Source organism: Pagrus pagrus (genome assembly GCF_965226575.1).
Source record: "Pagrus pagrus genome assembly, chromosome: 8".
Classification (NCBI taxonomy): Eukaryota; Metazoa; Chordata; class Actinopteri; order Spariformes; family Sparidae; genus Pagrus; species Pagrus pagrus.
Window position 1 is genome coordinate 23,811,403 of NC_140192.1, and position 12,330 is coordinate 23,823,732.

Below are 12,330 nucleotides of genomic sequence, written 5' to 3' on the forward strand. Positions count from 1 at the left end.
TATGAAAAAATAACATTCTAGTATTGCTTAAATAGTAAAAATGCTGTTAATGTCTTTGTAATAAATCGCAGCTGGAGCAATGTGACATGAAACTCACCCCTGATTCCGTGGAGCTCATGGATGATAGTGCCTACAGTCCAGTGTCTCTCACAGCAAAATAAAAACGGTCAGAGGACTGAGAGAGACGGAGGGTTAATGGGATATGAGTGTCATGGAGTACTATATTAGCTGGTGTGTCAGCAGCAGATGTGCACGCAAATGGGAACAGGAATTCTTGCCTAAGCTCACAGCTTCAGAGGTCACAAGAGAGGGTGTCAGACCAGTGAATCAACACATTTGTGGATAAACGTGCCTCCCACTGAGCGCCTCCCAAGACGAAAACGAATACGACCCTCCTCACACCTCTTAGTATAGACCTTCACAAGTCGGGAGTACTCCTCAACATCTTCGCTATTCGTCCTTGAGATGGGAAGGAAGTGAAATATTAAGAGAAACTGATAGGACAAAGACTGAATGACAAAAAAGATAAAGAAAAGAGGCGAGCAAACAAAAAGAGGTCGAGAGAAATAATGAAATGAGGTGAAATGAAAAGTAATGCTGTGACATGACAAGCCTTTTTATAGGACTCGGTCGTTATCATCTCTTAGAAATAGCAACCACCTGTTGGAGGTGGAGACTCCAGCGCAACACAGAGTGGCTGGCAGGCCTCCAATGGGAATTGGAAAAACAAGCTGGATTTACACACCCTGTCACTATTTGTGACATGCTGTTTGTATAAATTCCTCATTATATTAAGATTAGGAATAGCTAGCCTCAATCAAAATACAAACATGCTGTTATTTATAGGGCAACTATCTTTGTTTATGTGTGTGAGAATGTTAAGTGTGAGAATGATGGAACTAAATGGGCAGAAATTGAAAATGTGCACATTAATGAACAACACAATACTAGTCTTCCTAATACACCCTAATGTGCCTTGATATAACATTGCATTAACATTACACAAGATTACATTAAAAATCCACATAATATATATATTTTTAATTAAATAAATACCTATTTTTATATATTATTATGTGTCTGTATAAGATTTAAGCATAATTTGAATGCCCTGGAATGTCGCATGGCAACACAGTTCTGGTGGAGATGTTGCATAGCTCTATGAATTTCAAATGTATACACCAGAAAAAACAAGTCTAGTTGGTGCAGCTACATAAAGAAGAAGTGAGAAGAGACTTCAGTTACTGAGGTAAGTCTATTTAGGGTGACATGTTTATGAAAAACAATTGCATAATGTCATTACTCAACAGTTTAGCGAAGAAAATGATACAATGGCTTTCAATATTGCATGTGCTGAGCAAACTAACTATCCTAACAGGCAGGAGCAATCTACAGTGAAGACCAAACCTACAGTAACTGTCTGTACAGAATAGTATATACACTACTCAGAATAAGTTAGGGATAGTGGGATATTTTAGTGTTTCATTTGATTATTTTGTTTTGTGTTTTGTGAATATTTTGGGTCCCCAAAAATAATGCAACACTTTTCATTTGACTTTTATTGCATATCCATGCACATGCACATATGCACCCATATCCCAATATCCCTCACTAATTCTGAGTAGTGTATAAAGTGTGCTTTAAATATCCTAGCATGCATATAACAGAGATTATGTTAAGCCTTTTTGGTTAAAGTGAGTGTGACTGTTAAATATTTTTCTTCAAGAGCATTTTTTTTAAAAATTGCATTGCATAGTTAATACTCAAATTAAAATCAGGACATGTTTGTGCAGCTACAGTTTATGCTGATTTGGTCCATTAGGAAAGAGATAATACCCACTTTGTGTCAGATGGTGTTTGCCTCAGCCTCATCCTTTGCAATTAGTTAATGTACACACCTGGAGGGTATTATCCCATTTACTGTGGCCACTCACCAACAAAATGTTTTTGTCATCAAATTACTAATCAACTCATACCTATAACAAACATGTATCTCACTTTACTCTTATAAACACCAAACTAAATTGATAATATGTCCCTTTTAAAATATATAGTTTCTGGGCCTAAGAATTTCTGTTGCTAGGCAACATTAAAACAGGAAGTTTTGCTCTTAATCTTAATCTTCAAGAAGTAGAGAATGGCGCTGTATCCTGCAACTCAATATTACAGTAATCTTTCAGCTTTTATTTAAATATCCTGTATAATCTTTTGTTTATTTTTCACTTTGGTGACACAAATAACTCTCGCTTAAAGTTCTTAAGCTAAGCCTGTTGTCTTTAAAAAGGGTTGTGTATTATTTAGAAGGCAAGAGGGTGGCAAAAGACTTGTGTGTCACCTGTATGTGTCAGTCCAGTTACAGTTTTATCAAAAGTTATTCCACACCAATTTAGAGTTCAGAGTGCTCATGCTTATTTTTCCACAGCAAACTTGGAGAAGAGCGTGATGGCAAATCGTGGTAGAAAGGAATGTCTTGGTTTCTCTCCTTTAAGGTACAATTTTCTTTCTTTCTTTTTTTGGGGGGGCGGGGCAAAAGCTAGACATATTTTTGTGTTGCACTAAAGATGCATCGACCAACCGGCCATGGACCGGAATCAGCTTTTCAGAATCGGTTTTCAGCATGACATTTGGGAAAGTAAAACATTGGAGCCGAGGGTTACGAATTGCATATGCACTTTGAGGATAAGGATCTGTTGGATGAACCAGAGCAGCAAACTTTTTTCTGCTCACATGCCAATTGCAGCGCATTACAGACAGACTCCATCCACTTTTTCTTTTCCCTACAAGAGTCCAGGATGTAACAGTTTACACCCTGTAAATTATTATAAGAGGGAGCTAAAATTCAATTAAACACTTCAGTTACAGGCAAGTTATTTAGCTTACAAAGAGTTGCGTAGTAGTTATTTAATTCACAGCGTATCATTCAGAACTTTTCAGAATTTTAATTTCAATTAAAAAAGGTGAAAAAAAATCAACCAAGAAAAATTACATATCTACTTTTTGATTTATCTAAAACAAATCATAAATGCAATACTAGCAATTGCTTCTGAAACATTTATGAATAAAGAAATAATCTATATTAGTTCAATCTTTTTCTATTTACTGTCTTTTGTCTTAATGACTGCTCAGGAGTAGACACCAGGCAGAGGATGATGCTGAAGTGCTGGACCAGGGGACAAAACGTGTGCTGTTGAAAAGAATGGTTTTGGATATGTTCTTAGTCTTCAGTGATGCTGACACCAGTGAAAGTACAACCAGTGGCAGTGAAACCAGTGGTGTCTTTGTTGATGCCGACACCTGTGAAAGTACAACCAGTGGCAGTGAAACCAGTGATGTCTTTGTTGACGCCGACACCAGTGAAAATACAACCAGTGCCAATGAAACCAGTGATGTCTCCCCTGATGCTGACACCAGTGAAAGTACAACCAGTGGCAGTGAAACCAGTGATGTCTTCCCTTATGCTGACACCATTGAAAGTACAACCAGTGGCAGTGAAACCAGTGATGTCTTTGTTGATGCCGACACCAGTGAAAGTACAACCAGTGACAGTGAAACCAGTGATGTCTCCCCTGATGCTGACACCATTGAAAGTACAACCAGTGGCAGTGAAACCAGTGATGTCTTTGTTGATGCCGACACCAGTGAAAGTACAACCAGTGGCAGTGAAACCAGTGGTGTCTCCCCTGATGCTGACACCAGCTCACAACCAGTGAAATGGGATCAACAGGAACACCAAAGGATTACAACAGATGTTGCCACTGTCACTGGCACCAGCCAGTCAATGAAGAAAAAAGAGGAGAAAATCTCAAAGAATCTCTTTCATGGAAATCCCGGCTTCATGACCAGCAAGGGTGATGAGGAAAGAGTCCCAATGAAGAGAACAAACGAGGAGGAGGCTTTGTTGATAAAGAGACAATGGAAGGAATGGATGGACGAACAGGAAATGAGATGGAAAGTAAAGCCAGTTGACCAACAGAATGCAGAGGAACAGGGAGGGGCAGCACCTCCTACACCAGCGAAAGAAACAAACAAAAAAAAAGTAAAAGGAGTGGGCACCTTAAAGAAAATGAAGACATATCTCAGGGACCTTTTCAATCCTCGTACATCTCATAAATATGAGAGACTTGAGGGTGAGGACTGAAAGACTCAGCTCAACAAAAATTCTTCATACACCTTTTTGTCATCCAAGGATCTGAGAATTTGAATTGTTATATTTAGTAAATAAAACATTGTGCATAACAAGTATAATCTCCAGTTTTAATAGATTGAAAAAGGCCATTTCACCTGCCCCTGCAGTGTGGTGGTGCTGCAGTGTATATCAGTGTGATTTATGAGTTAGTCAGTGGCATAAAATGATATAGTTGAGCTTTTTGGTAACCTTCTGTGAACTGTATAAATGTACCTTTGCCCTAAATTACCTCCTGTCCACATCCTACTCACACCTAAATATCACTTGCTACATTATGGTCTTGAGTAGGGCTGTACGATGTGGTCAAAACATCATGTTGTGATTATTTTGGCATATTGCTGTTGCAATATGATTCACAATCAGTGGGAACGATCATGTTTGCATCACACTTATAAAATCATGATGATGTGACATTTGTTGGTGTCTGCACCACGCAGCAGCATTTCATTATGACATTGTACCTTTATCAAATTAATAGCAGCTTCTTGTGATTTGGATATTTGCACCTAGCCCTATTGCCATTTCGATTATTTTCCCATTAAGTGTGCAGCCCTGAAAAATAAATCTTCAGTTATGAGTTATTAGTCAAAAGTTCAAAAGGGATGGAGAAAATGTATGGCAGAGATACAGATCAAATGTATCAAGACGCCTACATTAACAGAGAAAAATTATCTTGACACTCATCCATCTGAAGGCATCCCAGCTTCATCAGAACCTGAGAAAAAGTCAGTGTCATAGGAAATTTAGATTTCTATTTCACTTGATTTAAGAATATTTTGTGACACATTAATTCCTAGAGGAAACAACTGAACTGATTCAACCTGAGGCGACTTTGATCGATTGATAAAAATAACTGCTCATTTAAAACGGCATCGTAAGATGAATAATTTTCCAGTGGGTGCTCTGAGGACAACAAACGCAACAATTAGGCAAGCTAATTACACAAGCTCCTTATAGTGGAGAGGGAATATCAGTTAAGCTGCGAGTGCCTGGTGGCTGTAGTGCTCAGGATGCATTCCAAGATATAGGATTAGACCGAGCACCACACTGAGACTGGTTTCTGGTGTGAAGAGGAACGCTGGTTTTTATTAATCCTTCTAGGAACGATACCCAAATCTTACTGTGTAACAACAATTGTAGACTCAAATACAACTTGCTTGTATGTACACAAACATACAAACATGAGTTGGGGATGTAAATTTATAACAAAATAAAACCTGCAAAAGCCTGAATCAATCATGCACCTCTCTCTCTCACCATGTTCCTGTCTGTCAACGTAACCACAGAAGAAGAAAGGACGAACAACAGAAAGGAGGTGTAGATAATATTAGAAGCTAGAATAAATGATCAGACTCCACAGCAGCTTGTTTGATAAACAAAATACGAGACGAGGTTATAACCAAATTTCAGGGGGACAGAAAAACAAAGTGTAGTCATAATCATAAGAATTGCTCAAAGGAGAGACAATGATTCATATGCAGAAGTAATGCCCTACGGCAATAACATTTTTTAAATCATTGTACAAGTGCCTTTTAATCACAGAGAGGGACAACAGAGTGTGCAGAAAGTGCCCTTGAACTGATATTAATGGAAGGCTGAGCATCACATCCATCCAGCCAAAAGCCTCTCGAATCATTTCCTGCCAGTTTCCTCTATCCTCTCTCCAGAGATCCACATCAGCTTTTCACCAGTAGGTGGCACTAAGTCCCTTCCAAGCTCCGGCCAAATTCAGTAGCAAGATTAGCAGTGTCAGTACAGGGCAGTTCACATTGGTGCCGATACACACTGACTTCATGCTGTCAGTTTCAGGCTGAGATGTCAGCTGATCTCAAGTCTGCGTACGGAGACAGAATGAAAGCACAGAATTACCACAGTGATGTTGCTGTCAGTTATATTCTCTACTGTGGTTAACACTTTGCTGATGTGCTGATCATGTGCCAAAATGACGTTTGGCACATGATCGACGAAACGGGGCAATGAGTTCATTCAGAAAGATGGCAGCTTCACAGAGAAACAGCATTTATGAACTGAACAGCTTTCAGGGACTGAATGACTCCAAAGATTAGATTAAGATTGTGAGCTGTAATTTATCTGTTCAGAAGTTGTATCTGCGTATCATTTGATTACCCTTAAAGTGTCCTAGAAAGAAAAAGCAAATGTCTCTTACAAGGAAAAGACAGATTCAAGTGATACTGGCTGGCTGTATATATCTTTTGAGTGACTCACAAAAAAGTCAAGATAAGACTGTCGAAAAATGCTCTGAGCACATCTGTATAATAGTGATCTCTCACATCACACATTAACAGCAGCCTGTCACCACTGTTACTTTCACAACACCCGACGTGCAGCATGCCTTAAATGAACAAAACAGGCCTTCATGTGAAAAATATCTCTATATCCAGCTCAGCTCAGCCATGATGAGGTGCATCCTTCCACACCGATGTATCAGGACAGCAGCAGCCATGTCTGCAAGCCGTCTGTTTGCTCCGTGTTGGGATGGCAAGCCAACAGGCAAAAAAACTAATCGCAGAGTACGCCTGGGTCTCTTGTATCACCTTTCTGAGGAAATTTAGATTTGCCACATTATCTTATCTGATGTGTTTGTCCTATATGTGTCATGTCAATAATAACATAAAAACAATATGATTCTAATAGGATTAAAGTCCACAAACTGTCACAGTCGGTCACATCCTAGAGATATTGGTCTGTCCTACCATATTTTCCTATGAACTTATCTGAAGTTAAAAAAAAATCCCTCTCTTTTACTTTTTTTTCCATTTGGCATTACACTATTTGAATAATTAATCACATTTCTTTGACCCTGACCTTTTTACTCCATACTAACTACTGCATGTCACGGTGGTGATATAGGAACCTCCCTTTGATCCGCAGTTTAATTCATTATAAATTGCTCTAGGCCTCACTTAAGTGCTTAAAATGTACATAGTGTGAATCAATTCAACATAACCTCTTTCTGCTAAAGTGTAATCTATAATATTAGTAGACCAGGTCCCCCAAGCTTTAGTCTAGCCTCTAACTATTAAGTTACAAAGACATTTATGTGTGCCTGGAGCAAAATGAAGCTCACTTCCCTGTTAATGTAGTGGCGAGTGGGTATCTCACAGTCTATCGACTGGAGAACACCCAGAGATGCAGGCAGGAAAATGCATAACAGGGTGAAGTAAATTGAATGGTACGAGTGGACACACAAACCTTATCTTAAAATACCTTCCTTCATTAAATATCTGACTCACAGATGGCCAGTACGCATAATCAGAGAAAAGCAAAAACTGAAACAGAGAGAAAGAGAATAATAATCCAATAAATGTTGTCCTTTTGCCCTAAGACAAAAACATTGAGAGCAAACTATTAAGACACTAATGTTGTCTAACAATTCTAGTTGAAAGAAAACTAAGATGGAAATCAGCACAGCCACATTTTAAGGATCCCATTTGTATTGGAATGTTTCTAGTTGCCGTTTTTTTCACACCAAGTGAAGCTGCAATGAAAATTGGCAGACGAGTTCGACTCTAAATCAGTCTTACAGCTGCTCAGGTCCACTCTCTATTGTAACCAACAAATTCACAGATTACTGTGCCTTACTGAGAAGAAGTCCAACGGAAAATAGGTGCAGGTCTAAATAAATGGCTCCCCTTTGCAAATGTTTCCCAAAGTCACGGTCACAACTCTCTTTCAGTCTCTATCTCTGGATCAATACAGTGGCTTTTTCAACTGATTACAATAGCTTCCCGGGAAAGCTCAAAGACTCAAAGATGTTCCATCAAGGTTCAAAAGGCGCAGCTCTACTTAACCCTTGTCAAAATGTGAGACTGTGATCTGCTAACAGGAGCATAAGAAGTCTGTGTCCTGAAATATTAAACCCCCTTTTGGCTGAATTAGTTATCAGAATCACTAACAGCTGTACATGTACACCCCACTGCCCTTATCCTGTGGTATTATGTGTGGCCTCACTAAGGCAAGGCAAGGCAAGGCAAGTTTATTTGTATAGCACAATTCAGACACAGGGCAACTCAAAGTGCTTTACAGGCGCATACAATTACAGTAAAACATTTAAGATACATTAAAACAAAACATTAAAACAAGTTGAGAAATAGACATTTAAACAAAACATTAAAACAAGTTAAGAAATAGACATTAAAACAAAACATTAAAACAAGTTAAGAAATAGGAAAACAAAAGTCACAGAGAAAAAAAATAAAAGTCACAGTGCAGTTCAAAGACTTAAAATTGCTTCAGTGAAAGGCAGTGGCAAACAGAAAGGTCTTCAGCCTTGATTTAAAAGAGGTGAGAGTCGGAGCAGACCTGCAGTTTTCTGGGAGTTTGTTCCAGATGTGTGGCGCATAGTAACTGAACGCTGCTTCTCCATGTCTAGTTTTGACTCTAGGGACTGAAAGCAGACCTGAGCCTGATGACCTCAGAGGTCTGGATGGTTCATAACGTGGCAGCAGATCAGAAATGTATTTTGGCCCGAAACCATTCAGTGCTTTATAAACCAACAACAGGATTTTGAAATCTATTCTTTGACTGACAGGAAGCCAGTGTAAAGATCTGAGAACTGGAGTGATGTGATCTACTTTTTTGGTTCTTGTTAGGACTCGAGCAGCAGCGTTCTGAATCAGCTGCAGCTGTCTGATGGATTTTTTAGAGAGTCCTGTAAAGACACCGTTACAGTAGTCGAGTCTGCTGAAGATAAATGCATGGATAAGTTTTTCTAAATCCTGCTGAGACATAAGTCCTTTTATCCTGGATATATTTTTAAGATGATAGTAGGCTGATTTTGTAATTGACTTAATGTGGTTGCTGAAGTTCAGGTCTGAGTCCATTATTACACCGAGGTTTCTGGCTTGGTTTGCAGTTTTCAACATTATAGATTGAAGCTGAGCAGAGACTGTGAGTCGTTCTTCCTTGGCTCCAAAAACAATTATTTCAGTCTTATCTTTGTTTAACTGAAGAAAACTCTGACACATCCAATCATTGATTTGTTCAATGCATCTACTTAGCGTTTGTATGGGATTGTAGTCCCCTGGTGAGATGGTTATGTAAATTTGTGTGTCATCTGCATAACTATGGTAACATATTTTGTTGTTTTCCATTATCTGAGCTAGAGGAAGCATGTAAATGTTGAATAGTAGAGGCCCCAGAATGGAGCCCTGGGGTACTCCGCTTGTCATTTTCATCCTTTCAGATGTGTAATTACCAATAGACACAAAGTAGTCTCTATCATTTAGATAGGATTTAAACCAGTTTAGTGCTGTACCAGAGAGTCCCACCCAGTTTTCTAGTCGGTCTAGTAGTATGTTGTGGTCGACTGTGTCAAACGCAGCACTGAGATCCAGTAATACTAAGACTGAAATTTTGCCATTGTCTGTGTTTAAATGAATGTCATTGAGGACCTTGACTAGAGCAGTCTCAGTGCTATGATGTGGTCGAAATCCTGATTGGAAGACATCAAAACAGCCATTTACTATTAAGTAATTGTTCAGCTGTTGAAAAACAGCTTTTTCAATGATTTTACTTAAAATTGGGAGGTTCGATATGGGCCTGTAATTATTCATTACTGATGTGTCTAGATTGTTCTTCTTCAGGAGTGGTTTAATAACTGCAGTTTTCATGGCTTGGGGGAAGACGCCTGAAAGTAGAGACATGTTGACAATCTGTAGCAGATCTGAAGTCATGCAGTCTGAAACTTTTTTGAAGAACCCTGCTGGTAAAATATCAAGGCAGCATGAGGAAGATTTCAAATGTTGTATTATCTCTTGCAGGTTTTTGTCATTGATTTGGTCAAATTGTGTCATGGTGTTAGAGTTGGTTTTCGGTGGACACATGGATAACACGCCTCCTGTACTAGGTACGGTGGCACAGACCGCTTGTCTAATTTTCTGAATTTTGTCAGTGAAGAAGGATGCAAATTCATTACAGGCCCTGGTAGATAGATGTTCAGAGGCTACTGGCACAGGAGGGTTTGTTAGCCTGTCGACAGTAGCAAACAGGGCACGTGCATTATTATTGTTTTTGGTGATAATGTCTGAAAAGAAGGACTGCCTTGACTTTTTCAGTTCTAAATTAAAAATGTAAAGTCTCTCTTTATAAATGTCAAAATGAACTTGGAGCTTAGTTTTGCGCCACCTGCGCTCTGCCTTTCGGCATTCCTTTTTTTCCATTTTGACAAGCGTGGCATTTCTCCAAGGAGATTTTTTCTTACCAGAGACCACCTTCATTTTAGTGGGTGCAATGGCATCAATAACATTTGTAACTTTAGAACTGAAGTGATCTACAAGGTCATTGACGGAGAACCTGGAGAGGGGAGGTGTGGAGGAGAAAGCCTCAATGAATATGTCACTGGTGTTTTCAGTGATGTAACGCTTTGAGACGACCTCAGTTTGAACATTTGTGTACACACATATATCACTCTCAAAGAGAACACAGTAATGATCAGAGAGAGCAACATCAGATACCAGAACCTTAGGAATGTTCAGACCCTTGGAGATAACCAAGTCTAGGATGTGGCCCCTGTTGTGTGTGGGCTGCATCACATGCTGAGTGAGTCCAAAGTTATCAAGGACACGACACAGTTCTTTAGTCCATCTGTCCTCAGGTTTGTCGACATGGATGTTAAAGTCACCAACAATTAACACACAATCAAAGTCAGTGCAGATAAGAGACAGTAACTCAACAAGGTCATCAAAAAAATCTGTACAGTATTTAGGTGGCCTGTAGATGTTTAGAAATATAGCCCGAGAAGATGAGTTTAACTGAAGAGCCACATATTCAAAAGAAGTAAAATTTCCATAAAACATTCGCTTGCATTTGAGTAACTCATTAAACAGAATACTAACACCTCCTCCTTTTTTATGCTTTCTAGTCTCACTTATGAAAGAGAAGTTTGGAGGGCTTGATTCAATGTGAACAGCTGCACTGTTGTCTTGGTCTAACCAGGTTTCAGTTAAAAACATAAAATTAAGATTGTGTTTGATGATAAAATCATGTATTAAAAAAGATTTTCCTGCCAGAGACCTGATGTTTAATAAAGCTAAATTAAAAGAGTCAAAACCAGCTGTGCAATCTTTTGTGACAGTTTGTGGCTGACGAGGAATGGGAGCTAAATTTAATAGATTGGCAGATTTATTAAGGCACTTCCTGTGTCTCAGCAAATTCACCATTTTTCTATTACCTGTAAACACAGGAATCGAGGAGACTACCTGAACTCCAAGGGGCCCCGGCTTTTCTGGGGGGAAGACATTAAAGATATCAACTTCGTAGCCTGGACCCGGAATGAATGTTAAATTTGACATTACACTCTTTCTTGGCAATTTAAACATTCTTTTTCTATTACCGATCATAACATGAACTGAAGAAGCTTCCAGTACACTGGGCCCCGACTTTCGCTGGGAATAGTCAGGAGTGACATCTTTAGAGCCTGGACCCATAAAACATCAGCAGTAAGAGACAGAAAGATCTAAGTGTGCTGAGCTCTTATCAGCTTGGGGAGGATGATGCCTGTGTGAAAGGGGTGGGGGTGGTGTGTGTCTTAGCTTCACCGAAGGCTGAGGGTGTTTCAGGGGAATGAGAGGAGAGAAAATTGCAGTAGGGCGGGGGGTAAACTGTGTCCCAGCGATGACCAGCTTGTTCATTTGGTCGGTGAACTCCATGAGGGGGGACGAAGGCGACAACATGCCCACAGTAGATGGTGAACTGGGTGGGGTTTGGGGTGGTGTAGACAGTTGAACCTCACAGAGAGAATCCTCTTCCTGTTTGTCCTGACATCTCTCATGAGTGGAGCTCACTTCAGCTGGGGGTTGTGCTCGGTTTCCTTTGTGATTATCTCCTGTTTGTTTCGGCCTGTCTTGCCTCTTGTCCTTGGTGGAGGGAACAGATTGGTGACGCAGGCAGAAAGATATGTTGGACATAAACAGTTTGACTCCTGACCTATTTAGGAAGAGTCCATCTTGCTTAAAAAGATGTCTGCGGTCCCAAAAGAAATTGAAGTTGTCCAAAAAATACATAGAATGGACATTACATGCTTTGGAAAGCCATGTGTTCAGTGCCATCAATCTGCTGAATCTCTCAGCACCTCTTCTGACTGGTGGAAGGGGGCCACTGATTAAAACCTCAACATCCAGGGA

At 39.6% G+C, this 12,330-nt stretch overlaps 2 protein-coding genes across 6 annotated transcripts in view; one reads left to right on the plus strand and one right to left on the minus strand.

The window, feature by feature from the left end:
• Window positions 1-12,330, minus strand: part of mctp1a (multiple C2 domains, transmembrane 1a) — a 150,403-nt gene that overhangs the window by 126,762 nt on the left and 11,311 nt on the right. The gene's annotated exons all lie outside the window — the stretch shown is intronic.
• LOC311261453 (uncharacterized protein) lies at window positions 1,143-4,245 on the plus strand. Its single transcript, XM_084360094.1, has 3 exons — window positions 1,143-1,249; window positions 2,423-2,489; window positions 3,127-4,245. The coding sequence occupies exons 2-3, from the start codon at window positions 2,443-2,445 to the stop codon at window positions 4,136-4,138; spliced, it is 1,059 nt and encodes a 352-aa protein (XP_084216220.1). The 5' UTR covers window positions 1,143-1,249; window positions 2,423-2,442; the 3' UTR covers window positions 4,139-4,245.